This window comes from Danio rerio, chromosome 5 (assembly GCF_049306965.1).
Source record: "Danio rerio strain Tuebingen ecotype United States chromosome 5, GRCz12tu, whole genome shotgun sequence".
In the NCBI taxonomy this organism is placed as follows: Eukaryota; Metazoa; Chordata; class Actinopteri; order Cypriniformes; family Danionidae; genus Danio; species Danio rerio.
In genome coordinates, this window is record NC_133180.1 from 59,703,016 (window position 1) to 59,718,822 (window position 15,807).

Genomic DNA, 15,807 nt, shown 5'->3' on the forward strand with positions numbered 1-15,807 from the left:
TTGGACTTTCGGTTTTCCGAAAAACGTCCCGGGACTGTCGGAAAAATCCCATAGACTTAACATTGGACCAAACTTTGTGACCTCGTAACTCTGCGTCAGACTGTCGCACAGAACTCTAACTGGGCTCATTTAACTCAGACTATCAAACTGCCAATGACTGATCACCTTTAAACTTTCTAGCCACGCCCTAGGAACCACTTTTGGACCCTAGAAACTGTCCCATAGACTTCCATTCAAAAGACTCTCATTGACTTAACATGGGATCAAACTTTGTGAGCTCATAACTCTGGATCAGACTGTCCTACAGACTAATGGCTGAGCTCATTTAACTACGACTACCAAACTGCCAATAACTGATGAGCTTTTAACTTTCTAGCCACACCCCTAACTACCACATACTGCACCCTAGCAACTGTCCCGTAGACTTCCATTACAAAAGACTCTCATTGACTTTACATGGGATCAAACTTTGTGAGCTCATAACTCTGCATCAGACTGTCATAGAGACTAATGGCTGAGCTCATTTAACTCAGACTACCAAACTGCCAATAACTGATGAGCTTTTAACTTTCTAGCCACACCCCTAACTACCACATACTGCACCCTAGCAACTGTCCCGTAGACTTCCATTACAAAAGACTCTCATTGACTTTACATGGGATCAAACTTTGTGAGCTCATAACTCTGCATCAGACTGTCATACAGACTAATGGCTAAGCTCATTTAACTCAGTCTAGCCAGCAGCCAATCACTGATGGCCTTTTAACTTTCTAGCCACACCCCTAACTACCACATACTGCACCCTAGCAACTGTCCTATAGACTGTAATTAGGTGTGCTATCGAATGCTTATAATTCTAACATGCTAATGACATGCCAATCATGCTAGCAACATGCTACTCATATGCTAATCATGCTAATGACATGCTAACTCATACTGGAAACATGCTAATGACATGCTAATTTGTACAAGAATCATGCTAGTAACATGCTAATTCATACTAGACTCATGTTAATAACTGGCCTACATGCATATCTTTGCTTAGCAGTGTCCTATTGACTTGGGGGATGGCTCATCTGACTCAGACAACCAATGAGCATCTCAATATGATAATGAAGCTCACAAGCCACGCCCCCAAATTGATTCCATAGACTTCCATTAAAATAGGCCAAGTTGCATATCTTTGCATAGCAGTGTCATACAGACATGGGGGTTGGTTCATTTTACTTAGACAGCCAACCACATTCAAGTGCACTCTGTAACCTCGCCCATAGCAACAAAACAGAGTACCCTAGCAACCATTCATCAACAGCTATATCTCAGCATCAGAACATCGTAGAGACTTGGAGATTGGCTCGTTTGACTCATGCTAGCAAACGGAACTTCCTAAATGCTACACATGCTAGCAGTGATTAGCTACATGCTAATATTGACTAGCCAAGTACTGTAACTTGCTAGAAATGCTTACTAAGTATAAATGTTTTATCAAGCATGTATGTGAGGCTTGCCTAGTAACCAACCAGGGTACCCTAGCAACTGCCTAGCAACCACCCAAATTACCCTAGCAACCGCCTAGCAACCACCTAGCAACGGCCTAGTAATGCCTTAGTAAGGGCCTAGCGACCACTCAGGACACCCTAGCAACCGCCTAGCAACGCCTTAGCAACCACTCAGAATACCTTAGCAACCACCTAGCAACACCTTAGCAACCACCTAGCAACCACTTGGGACACCTTAGCAACCGCCTAGCAACACCTTAGCAACCACCTAGCAACCACTCATAACACCCTAGCAACTGCCTAGCAACACCTTAGCAACCACCTAGCAACCACTCAGGACACCCTAGCAACCACCTAGCAACACCTTAGCAACCACCTAGCAACCACTCAGGACACCATAGCAACCACCTAGCAACGCCTTAGCAACCACTCAGAATACCCTAGCAACCATCTAGCAACCACTTAGGACACCTTAGCAACCACCTAGCAACACCTTAGCAACCACCTAGCAACCACTCAAAACACCCTAGCAACCGCCTAGCAACACCTTAGCAACCACCTAACAACCACTTAGGACACCCTAGCAACCGTCTAGCAACACCTTAGCAACCACCTAGCAACACCTTAGCACATGCTAATTCATGCTAGAATCATGCTAACAACATGCTAACTTCATGCTAGAATCATGCTAATTCATGCTAAAATCGTGCTAGTAACATGCTAATTTATGCTAGAATCATGCTAGTAACATGCTAATTCATACTGGAATCATGCTAGTAACATGCTAATTCATGCTAGAATCATGCTAATAACATGCTAATTCATACTGGAATCTTGCTAGTAACATGCTAATTCATGCTAGAATCATGCTAATAACATGCTAATTCATACTAGAATCATGCTAATGACATGCTAATTCATACTAGACTCATGCTAGTGACATGCTAATTCATACTGGAATCATGCTAGTAACATGCTAATTCATGCTAGAATCATGCTAATAACATGCTAATTCATACTGGAATCATGCTAGTAACATGCTAGTTCTTCCTAGAATCATGCTAGTAACATGCTAACTTATGCTAGAATCATGCTAGTAACATGCTAACTCATGCTAGAATCATGCTAATAACATGCTAACTCATACTAGAATCATGCTAATAACATGCTAATTCATACTAGAATCTTGCTAATTCATATTAGAATCATGCTAGTAACATACTAATTCATGCTAGAATCATGCTAGTAACATGCTTATTCATGCTAGAATCATGCTAATAACATGCTAATTTATACTAGAATCATGCTAGTAGCATGATAATTCATACTAGACTCATGCTGGTGACATGCTAATTCATACTAGAATCATGCTAATAACATGCTACTTCATGCTAGAAAAACACTAGTAACATGATAATTTTACTACAATCATGCTAATAACACACTAATTCATGCTAGAATTATGCTAGTAACATGCTAAATCGTGCTAGAATCATGCTAATAACATGCTAATCCATGCTAGAATCGTACTAATAACATGCTAATTCATGCTAATAACTTGCTAATCTATGCTAAAATCATGCTAATAACATGCTACTTATACTTTTTCAAACTGTTTTTAAACTAAATAAACTATTACCAACAGGCTTTGTCAAGCCAGCCTCAAAGTTTGTCTCGACGAACTTTACTGTCTAGTTGTTATTATAATTTTACACTTTCCATATCTGTAATGCCTGTATTTTGGAATTTCTTTGCAGTTCACTTAGAATTCAACTTGGAGAAATTTCTTTGTTTTTTTTTGGATTGTTTTTGAAATTCAAATGGCATTAACACGCCTGTGTTTTAATTTCTGTAATAAATATGGCTGTCAAGGCAGGATCTTGATGGTTTATTGTGGGTATGTTGTTTACATGAAGAAATCTGTGTTAAAGTAAAAAAAAATGCTAATAAACAATTATATTTTGAATATAAATAGATTTTGTCTTGCGTTTACATTAATTTTACATTTGAATAGCCAAAATTACAAGTTTCAGTCTTTTAAATGCGATTAATCGCAATTAATAAAAAAAAGTACGATTAATTAGTTAATTTTTTAATCAGTTGACAGCACTAGTAGTGTGACATCCTCTGATAAAACGGTCGATGGTCACGACGAGTGATGACAAAGAGCGAAAAGCCTGTTGAATGCTGAAGGAAGTGACGCACCTCAAGCTTTCCATACACTTCTAAAGGCGATATGTGACTGAAAGGTCTTATAAATTACCTGCTTTTGCGATACATCAGCCTTTCTCTAACCAAAGTAATCTCACACCACAGATGTTGATAAAGTCCTCCTGTGTTGAACTCATCACCCCTGTTTGTGCAGGCTATTTGTCATTAATCTGTCTCCTGTTTCCGCACTCTGCTTAGGCACACTGCGTTATGATCAAAATCGTGCTGTAAGGCAATTTAGAAATCTTGCATCTTTAATTCATGATTTCAATGCAATTTTAATTAATAGCACAGCCCTTGCATACACGATTAATGTTAGGGGGGTCAAAATGAATTGTTTCTTTAGTGCACCACGATGCAAATGCGGACAATTCGGTATCGGTTCAGTAATAATCATAATCGGTTATTATTAGGGCTGCTCGGTTATGGGAAAATTCACAATCACGATTATCTTGGTCATAATTGCAATCACGATTATTCAAAACGATTATCAGTTGAAGCCAAAATTATTCGCTCTTCAGTGAATTTATTTTTATAGATCAACATTTCCCAAATGATGTTTAACAGAAGAATTGTTCACAGTACTTCCTATAATATTTTTTCTTCTGAGGAAAGGCTTAATTTCAGCAGGTTTAAATATTTTAAAACCTATTTTAATAGTTTAATATTATTAGGCCCCTTGAGCAATATAGATTTTTGATCGTCCGCAGAAGAAACTCCTGTTATACAATGACTTGCCTATTTACCCCTATTAAGCCATTGAATGTCCCTTTAAGCTGAATACTAGTATCTTTAAAAATATCTAGTAAAATATGATGTGCTGTCATCATAGCAAAGGTAAAAGAAAACGCTGTCACTTTAAGAATAGTGCGGCTCTGATATGGTTTCTCTTTCACATGTCTTTTAATTCTCAACTTGTTTGTTTTTTTACACAAGCGAGGGTTAATATGAATAATCACTTAACACCGCACTCTGACAAAAATGTGCATGTATTGACCATTAAAGCGCGCGTGCACATTAAGATGGCGTTATATGTGTGTGCTCTGCTCGTCTCCGAGCCTGTCTGAGGATAAGCGCGGTGCGCGCGCACACACACACAAACTACCTGTCCGAGGCTAAGCGCAGCGCGGACACAAACAACAGCACATGCTCTTTCGCGCTTTTAAAAATATGAATGATGCGCATCCCGTGCAGCAAACGTTACATTAAAGCACATGCTTTTGGTCATTTTCACGTGGAACTGAGCTTTGCAGAGCAATAAATGTGTAAAACTCTAAAGGGGGTGGTATAAAATGGAATAATCGTTTATCTCGATAAATGTTTTTTCACAATCGTTAGAAGCCAAATTCGAAATCGGACTTTTCAATTAATTGCACAGCCCTAGTAATTATGTAATGACATCATTTACCTCATATTTGCTCTGTCGCGAGGGAGTTAAGAACAGGTATTAATAACTCTCCTGGCGCCAACTGTGCACAATTTCAATTAAAGGTCACTTCAGTTGTTCATTTTTTACCATCAGCAAAGAGTAGAAACTGCTGAGAGCAGGAACATAAGAAAAAATATTGTAATTGAACAACTGCTAAAGGTTCAATTTCAATTTCACACTCAGCTTTTCGATAAATTTTTGATCCAGTTGAGTTGAAAAATATCTTTCACACTGGCAGCAGAAATAATTTATTGTTAATAAAAATGTGCAGAATGGTTAGTAAAAACATTTACATGATCAGAGCCATTTCATCTGTGTTTGTATCATAAGAAGATTATGGCTGTATCAATGTTCCCAAACATTATTAATTTTATAATAATATATATTGCACATATTATATTCAACATAAAAATACTTGCAGAGGCTAGATTGAAACACACCTTTTCTCCAAAGCACTTGAAATAATGTGACTTTTAAGAATAATTTTATTTATCAAAATTCATTATATTTGCATATTTGCACAGATTCCACTCTACTGCCCACATGGGGAAATTAGACAATGTAAATAGAGACAGAACTGCAAACTGATGTGCAAAGCTGACACTGTTTATCAGAGCACTTTATCTTTCTGGGATTTTTAAAGAAGAGTTAAACATGGGAATGTCTCTAATAAAATTTTCCTTCTGCCCCAAAAGTAATACCATTCTTTCTTTTAAAATTAATAGCCCCCAGCAACAGAATGATTTCTTATTCTAATTTAACAGACAATGAAAACAACAAAAATGTTTAGCATTTTACATGGCACTGTTCCTTTCAGAGTGTTCATGTAAAAAAAAATGAAATAAAGAAATAATAAATCCACCATTTCACTCCATACCATCCATGTGCACCACTGACAGGTCAAATCTGCTCCCTCTCTAATCTTGGTGCTGCTGAGAGATTGAGATTAAAAGTTTGCGTATAAAATATTGAAGAAACGCAGCTGAAGAAAGTAGAATCCAGGAAATGTTCGGCGATTTAGAAATCTTGGCTGAATGCAATTTTTAAGTCCCAAATAGAGGACATATCCGGGAAAAATAGGATGTATTGTAGGTCCAGCGTGTCCTCTTGCTCTTCTCAAAGCTAAAGTCAGAGCAGGTGTCCAGCGCATCTCTGTGGGTCTGCTGCAGCAGCAGAGCCCACGAGTCTGTAGTGGAGACTTTTCTCACGCACACAGAATCGGACCGCTGAGGTAAAGTCTTATGTGTGGGAAGCTCTGGTGGTGAATTAGGTATCACACTGGATGAACCACGATATGCCATGACCGAATTGAGGCCTCGCACAATGTGTGCTACTTCGCTATTCTGTGCCTTTTGTTGCTTAGCAGCCTTATGCAAAACAATGTAAAGATCGCTTGACGTGAAGTAAATAAACCAGTAACATTAGAGATGTGCCGTTGTTGCTAGCATCAGCGTGTGCTACCGTCACAATAGATTTCTATCATAATACACCATAACTTAGTGTGAAGAGCACGTTAAATCTTAGACTCTTTGCTAGCAAGCAGTGTTGTGATCACGTGGGCTTTGCACGCTAGCCCTGGACGCTGCTGGATAGAATAGCTGTAACAGAGTTTAGAGAGTATCATTCTGCTTATATCGGAGATTTTTAATGCAGTCCGATATAGTTTTTTGGACTGATATCGGACGAATTTCCGATATCAATATCGGATTGGGGCATCCCTAATAATCGTAACTGAACCAAACCGTGAAAAAAGTATAGGTTCACACCTCTAATCAGGGCTTGAAATTAACCTTTTTGCATGGTAGCACCAGTGCTCCTAACTTTAAAAAAATTTAGGCGTATCAGCCAAAATTTAGTCGCACCCATCAATTATAGGCACCGTTAATACAAGTTTTATACAAACATATTTATTGCATTTGAAATCAACACTAATCAAACTAACAAGCAAAAAAATATATGCAAGTGTGAGGAAAATATGTCTCAACGAAATCCCGTTATCACAAGAAAATTGATTTTTATAACATGGTACAAGGTACACGGAGCACTCACCGGCCCTGCACACACTGCTTGACATGAATGAATCTGTTAACGATATAACTGTGCTGTTATCACGGGTCGTGTCTAATATTGCACTGATGTTTTAGACATATACTGTACCTTATTATATGCATACGTCACGTTAATAGCAATACTTTTCATGAGTAGCGATATTAGTTTCGTCAGTGTAAGCCCGTTTGTGACTGTGTACGTTGTGTTAAATTTTACATATATCTGCCACTTGCATGGCGGACAGCATCTGGCGATTAAATACAGGATTAAACAGAAGCTCTCGTGCTAGATGTGGCACGCAGTTACCTGAAAATTCCATCCCACAGACTTTTCATAGCGCACTTGAAGCCAATGGAAGTCTTTTATCCACTCTTCGAAAAGTGTAGATGGTGGATTAACATTTAGCACATGATCACTACTAGTAAGATGTGTCATCATTTGTAACTTAAGATGCCATGGTTTCTAAAAGAAAATCTGTCAGTGTAATTTTCATTCTCATCTTTAGCGCTTTACAGTTTTTCACGGTAGTAGCTCTCACTGTTATGCAAAGCCAGAAGGCGTTGACTGAGTGATTGACAGCTGATATTTCAGTGCTAGAGCAGTGGTGGGCCAATAAGAAGAGAGCGAAGGCGGGGCAAGCATTACGGACTTGGCTTTGTTTACTGCAGCAAGTTGACATGACAACTGTTTTAAACCATTCCTGAACACCGTGTTTTGTGTTTCAAGTGCAGAGATGCATTTTGTGTGAATGTCTCCCGAATCCGCGCATGTGGTGAACATTTTGCAGTAAAAACTGGTCACACACAACAATTTTTTGCACTCGCACACATGCTCCCAAAAATATTTTGAAGTCGCATAGGTAAAATTTTGGGCGCATTTGCGACCAAAATGGTCACAATTTCGAGCCCAGTCTAATGAATGTGCTATATAAACACACACATTACATTTATAGGATATGGCGTGTTATCCTGCTGGAAGTAGCCATCAGAAGATGGGTACAGGTACACTGTGGTCATAAAGGGTTAAACATGGTCAGAAACAGTAATTTGGTAGACTGTGAAATTGACACAATGCTCAATTGATGTTAATGGGCCCAAAGTGGGTAGAAAATGTTACCCACACCATTACACCACCACCACCAGCCGGAACAGTTGTTACAAGGCAGGATGAATTCATGCTTTCATGTTGCTGATGCCAAATTCATCCTAATGTTGCAGCCGAAATTGAGACTCCTCAGACCAGGCAACGTTTTTTCCAATCTTCTCCAATTTTGGTGAGGCTGTGCAAGTCGCCAGTAAAGTGGCCGGTGAGTGAGTACACACACACACACACACACACACACACACACACACACACACACACACACACACACACACACACACACACACACAAATATACATATATATATTAGGTCTGTCAAAATTAACGCGTTAATGCACGTGATTAATTTGAAATATTTAATGCATAAAAAAAATAACTTAAATAAAGCAGTTGCAGTTTTTTTATTTGCTGTTGTGGCCGACGTGTGTTCAGGGCCAGCGCATCCATAGAGGCGACCTAGACAGCTGCCTCACATTCATCCGCTACACGCACCCCTTCCCTTACGGTCCTCGGCCTTCCATTCGAATAAAATGTTGTGATTGCAGTTTGCCTAGAGCGCTAGTTCAGCTTGCTCTGGCCCTGTGTGCATAACATTTAATGTCGCATCACCAGGCTATCATGCGTTTCCTCCAGAGTTTCATGCAATTTCGGGTGCTTCATTTTTAATATTTAGACATTAACTGCAGTTCACTCTCATTCAGCATATTTTCATTCAGGATGTTTTAATGGAATTTGATACCGCATGTCAAACAGAAAAAAAAACTCAGCATTTCGGGACTTGCGTGGTCATTTAAGGTAATCAAAAATCGCTGTTTAGATGGTCGACTCTTGATCAGTATTATCTTAACCATCAAAGCTGAGTATTGGCGTCCATGTGAATGAAAGTGCCAGAAGAATTCGCAAGCTGTCAAAGGCATTTCTCTGCCACATGCATGAGCCCTCAAATGTTTCATTAAGTTTGAAACAAGTTTGTTTCCCCCCTTTTGTAAAGCGTCTGCTTAAAGTTCCTCTGTCAGAATCCTTGCCTGTAAAATACAGCCTTACTTTAGAACGCTTAGTTTAAGCAACTTTGATGAACATGATCGTGCTTGTTGATGAATCTGAAGGGAATCCCTCTAGCTCACCGGCACTGCACATGTTGTCTCTCTGTGTGTGTGTGGAAAGCATGGAAAGCATTTTTGTTTGTTACTAAGGGTGTCAAATCGAAATCGATTGACATTTATGTTCAATTTCGATTATCGAATCAAAAAAACTGAATCGTCGATGCTGCCATGCCCCCATGTCACGTCAGCTTGGCTTGCCAAGCAGGAAAAAAAAAACGCTTGTTGAAGTGCTTGTTGAACTGTCGACAGAACTTAAACCTTCTCCTCTTTCGATGAAGTTGCCAGTGTGAAAGTATTTTGTATTTCCAGTGAGTTATGTTGACAAAACACAGTTTGCAAGCTCTGCTATGTACATATAAGGGTTGGGCTGATAGAAGATGGGCGCATCGCGATCCTCCGCCCCGCCCCCATTGCAAATCCACTCGCGAAAAATACACAATCAGGCCCTTTTTACACTAATAGGTCTTTGTTTTAAAATGCCATTTTAGAACAACAACGATCGACATCCACACTGGCGTGTAGCATTTCTGAGCAGCCCTCCTTCCTCTCTACCGCTGAAAACGCACATCACGTGACCACTAACACTCATTCACACACAGACACAGACGCGCACACAAAATCATGCACTCGAAACAGCAGGTCTAGGCAGTCAGCGGGTCAGTAGACTGCTTCAATCTTTCACTTTCACACTAGTACTTAGTCATTTTAGCGAACACGTCAGATACTGTTGGCTGGTTCCTGTTGGTTGTGCACCTTTTTTACCGACGCCATTATAACAACACAGATCACTGCCTATTCACGTGTCCCACAGAAAAAGTGATTGACAGGTGGCAATTATGTGTGTAACTTGCCTTTATTCATTTACTGTATGGTTTGTTTATGGGTAAAACAAAGACCATGCAGGTCAGGTAGTTTAAACGGTAGGCTACAAATAATTAATTTGTTATTAATTAATTATTCATAATCGAAAATCGAATCAAACCGTGACTTTAGAATCGAAAATGTAATCGAATCGAGGATTTGGAGGATCGTGACAGCCTTATTTATTTGTTACACATGTATATGCATGTGTGTGTGTGTGTGTATATATATATATATATATATATATATATATATATACATATATATATACACACACACACATACATATATATATATATATACACACACACACACACACATATGTACATATACTTTTTTCATCATATCATTTCTGTTTTATGGAGAGCCAACTCTTCTTTAGATTATAATTGTTTCTTTTGGGTTGTGCATGTGCAGTTTAATTCACAGAATTTCTACAAAGCATGTTGTATACTGTAAACTCAGACTTTTTTTGCCACGTCCATAATGCATGTTTATTTTCCACATTTAAAGTACAAAACATGCTTACAGATTGATATTCTGCTGCTTCCATAACTGTGTAGTCAGTTGTTCTGGAAATTATGAACAAAAGTTTCAATATATTGTTAACATTTACTTTCTATGTGAATTTATGTTTTGAATTTTTACAGCAAATGTCACATTTATAACGCTGGAAATGCTCATACACACACACACACACACACACACACACACACACACACACACACACACACACAAACATACATACATAGATACATACATGCATACATACATACATACATAATATCATGTGCTAACATATATGTGGATGTTAAACTGATTGGTAAAAGAGTTTGTGAAATAAAACTTGCAAAAAAGCGCCTCAGTAAACTTTTACGGATATCACAAGATAGATACGCGTCAAGTAAGACCACCAGACATAACCTATGGCCGTCGGTTAACATAACCATATGACAAAATGGGCAAAAAGTATTTTGTTAGACTGCATTGCACGCACCTCATGTGCTTTAATTCGACTTGTCACATGCTCCTATTGTTTAACCCAGGCAGATAACAGTCTAGCGGCTGCCCTCTAGTGTCAAGCCATTGAGCGGCCTGGCATTCCAGAGGGAGTTTGGATTTGTTTATGATGCCTCAAGAGAAAATCTCAACAGGGTAAAGCGTAATAAACTGAAAGCATCTTGAAAAATAATCAGCGATAGTTTAAAAGACAATATAAAAGCGACCGTATATGAATGTTTGCCAGAAAACAGTGGAAGGACAGTGCTAAGGCTGATAAGAGCCAACATGCCGGTTGTCATGCTCCACACGGTTCCTGGTTTAGAGAGCTCTTTAAGCCATATTGGATGCCAGTGTCATTGCTGACGTTGATATTGACGGGGGCGTCGGAAAGCTCAACAGTCTTATGATCAAATTCTCCCAATAAAATGGTGGGAAACTTATACACTGTCTGGTTGTAAAGCGCCCTCTCGCCAGTGCTAACTAGCAGAACTGTAGCCACGCTAGCGGTCTAACACGGCAAAAGTAGGCGTCTCTAAAGGGGCTGATGAGCTGCCTAGTTTTACTGTAAAACTTCCACGTTTCGACGACATCTATATAGATATATTACATCTAACACTTCTGACCAAAATCGATAACACTGAAATGTACAGATATGTCACTTAATTGTTAACAGCAGCATTTAGTTCACGTATCTCGGATCCCCTCCCCTTCCCGTCGCACATGGCAGCTCTAGGATTCAGCTTACCTTCCCGGCCACACGGCCAAGTCGAACAATTCCCAGCTTGAAATCCGACATTAGAGGAGACGGCAGGTCTGGGTAAAAAAAATTGAGAGTAAGTCCGACGGTCTTAGATCGGAAATCGTCCGGGCAAACGAAGTGTTCTAAGGCCTTTCGTTGCCCGAAATCTTCCCCAACCGTTTCCAGACCTATGTGATGCACCGCTGCGATGAGAGGCGTTGGAAAACCTGCCACCTTCTGGGGGAGGGACTAACAACACATTCGGAACGTAAACCAATCGTAAAAGAGGACTGATACATATGTGTCCAATCAAACTTAAAACACATTCGTGTTAGGCGTTTAATTCTTGTACTGACGTATCATGGATAAACGTGAAACCATTTGACCCCTCTGTCCAATCACAATACGACAATTCACTACCAGGCCCACCCATCATGTATCCACGCCTTTTCATTGCGTAACTAAAACATCATTTTAGCGCGAAACTTTTTATTAAAGATTGTATTTTAATGGAAATTGTTCAGTCAAACTTTGATGACACCTCACCTAGATTTAATCTTAATAATGGTATAATAAAGGGATACCCTATTTCTCTCTAGTCTTTCTATGTACACAATTACTTGCTGACTTAATCAAACAGAGCAAGTTGAGAGGAATTGAAGTTGCTAGTAACATCATCACTATAAGCCATCTAGCAGATGATACTATTTTTTGAGAGATGTAGAAGAGATTCCAATAGCTTTTTTTATCATTTATATTATCTATACTTTCTCCAGGGGCCTTTACTTGAAAATCAATAAATGTGAATGTTTCTTAAGGATTGGGATGTATCTTCTGTTTGTGGTATGCCTAAAAAAAAGATTAAATCACATATTTAGGTATAAAGATTGTAAAGGATGAAAAGAGAATTTGTGAGTAAAATTTCTCAACTATTATTGATAAGACAAAGACAAAACGAAATCTTAGTGCTTTAACAAAAGCTGAGGGCATCTCAAGACTTGTATACTGATCTTTCTTTGGCAGTTAACAGTAATAATTGCAAAACTATAGTTAGTATGCTTTTTATTTTTTTTTATGGAAAAATAAATCCCTTTGTCAGAATTATTAGCCCCCCTGAATTATTCCCCGCCTGTTTATTTTTTCCCCAATTTCTGTTTAACGGAGAGATTTTTTCCGACACATTTATAATCATAATAGTTTTAATAACTTTTTTCTAATAACTGATTTATATTATCTTTACCATTAAATAATATTGTACAAGATAATTTTCAAAACACTATACAGCTTAAAGTGATATTTAAAGACTTAACTGGGTTAATTAGGTTAACTAGGCAGGTTAGGGTAATTAGGTAAGTTATTGTATAACGATGGTTTGTTCTGTAGGCAGTCAGAAAAAAAATTGCTTCAAGGGGCTAACAATTTTATCCTTAAAATGGTTCATAAAAAAATAAAAACTGTTTTTTTTCTTGCTCAATCAAAACAAATAAGACTTTCTCCAGAAGAAAAAAAAATATTATCAGCTGTACTGTGAAATGTTTTTTTCTCTGTTAAACATAATTTAGGAAATATTTAAAAAAAAAAGGGGGGGGGGGGGTGGGCTAATAATTTTGACTTCAACTGTATACAGAAATCTGTAGTAATGAACACAATTGAACATTGAGGTTTAAACTTCTTAGATTTTACTACCCTTAACTATACCTTCAAATCTTCTTAACTGGATGAAGCAATTAAAAAAAAAAAAGAAAATAAAAAACTTCTATTTGGAATATTATTCCTCATTGCATTTTCTCACAGGTTGGTGGTCTCTTTTTCCTTTTACTTTGTAATTATAATATTTCTAAACTGCCTTTAAACTTATCAAACTTTCACAAACAAATCTTTCTTTCCTGGAATTTGCTTTATAAATACAATTTCTCACCCAATAGTTGTTTCATTTGGAATAATAAGCATATTTTATTTAAATCCAAAACATTGTTTTTTGAAAATTGGTTCAAAAATAATATAAATTTAGTAAGACAACTTTTAAACAAAGATGGCCTTATTCACTTATTCAGAATTTTTATCCCTAGTTTAAAATCCCAATAACTCCTAAAGAATATGCTGTAGTAATGGATGCTGTCCACTCTGGTTTACAAATGCATTGTAAAAACATGTTATTCTTCTCCTTTGCTTTTCCTGGATCCTCTTGACACTGCTGTTGGTGGAATCTGCTTTTCCACCTCTATTAAAAAAACCAAACGACATATTCAAACTCTTTTTCAAAGGGATGTTGTCTCTAGACCATGTAATGACTTTCTGAAGAAATGACTTTCTGGAATAGCTATGCTAATAATTTGTTATGCCCCAAAATTTGGAAATTACCTCATAAATATTTAACAAATAATGTAAAAGAAATTTATTTCAAACGTATTTATAAATATTATTCCAGTTTTGTTGCAAGCAGGTTTAATTGTGAATTTGATGCTGTACGTTTTTTGGCCTATACAGAAACATATTATCATCTGTTTTGGAGTTGCCCATATGTAGTTAATGTTTGGTTGGATTTCTGCTCTTTTATTAAAATCAACCTTATGCTTAGTTTTCTACTTTGTTTGAAAAATGTTTTAATTGGTTTTCTTACATTCAACAGATTATTACACAAAGAGTACTTTTTGATAAATTTATTACTTCTGTTGGCAAAATTCAGTATACAGAAAAGCAAGTACAGTGAGTGCAAGACTTTATTTGTTATTTCAACGTCAGAGGTTAAGCTTTATTTAAAAACTAATATATAAAAAGTATAATAATATTATAAAATAATAATCTATAATCTGAGAAATAAGAAAGCTGTTAAGTGTATTATTACACTATTAAGTTAATATTAAATACCAATTATGCAAACATTTACATGCTTTTAAAAAATGTGTATTTTTTGTATTTTCTTTTTCCTTGATTGTTGTCATCCCATAGCTTTCTCAAATTGTTTTAAATTCTGAATTGTATTGTAAATGTACACAATAAATGATAAAAAAAAGAAAAGAAAAGAATACTTTTGTCGTGTAGCACCAAGTTGTTTCTAAGCCTAGCTCTTTTACCTATTGGATTTTTTTTTGTAAGAACTCCTAAATGGGAAAGTATTTGGTCATTACCTCACTTTTTTGTTACAAAGATAAAAATAAACATATTTTAAACTAATTCATAAATCCTATCCGATTAAACATTTTCTCAGTAAGTTTATAAAAGATATTTATATAAATTGCTCTTTGCATTTGGAAACTGTATCCCACATATTTTGGCACTGTAGTTATGTTAAAAAGCATAGTATTTAGTATGATGCTTTTGTCTTTATCAAAAAAGGTACTGTTTAATTTTAATTTGGATTTTGAAAACATAATTTTTGGACATTTTAATCATAATAATCTGAGCAATGAAGTTTTTCATTCATTTATTCATTCATTTTCTTTTTGGCTAAGTCCCTTTATTAATTGGGGTCGCCACAGCGAAATGAACCGCCAACTTATCCAGCACGTTTTTACACAGCGGATGCCCTTCCAGCCGCAACCCATGCCTGGGAAACATCCACACGGACTCATTCACACTCATACACTACGGACAATTTAGCCTACCCAATTAACCTGTACCACTTGTCTTTAGACTGTGGGGGAAACATGAGCACCCAGAGGAAACCCATGAGAACACAAGGAGAACATGCAAACTCCACACAGAAAAGCCAACTGACTCAACTGAGGCTCGAACCAGCGACCTTCTTGCTGTGAGGCGACACCTCTACCCACTGCACCACCATGCCGCCCCCATGTTAATTTAACATATTTA

At 37.4% G+C, this 15,807-nt stretch overlaps 1 protein-coding gene across 1 annotated transcript in view; it reads right to left on the reverse strand.

The window, feature by feature from the left end:
• Positions 1-12,195, reverse strand: part of zmynd19 (zinc finger, MYND-type containing 19) — a 58,993-nt gene extending 46,798 nt beyond the window's left edge. Inside the window, 1 exon segment of the mRNA NM_183069.1 lies at positions 12,001-12,195. Coding sequence (NP_898892.1) covers positions 12,001-12,051 — 51 coding nt within the window. The 5' untranslated portion in view covers positions 12,052-12,195.
• Positions 12,196-15,807: the final 3,612 nt, after the last annotated feature.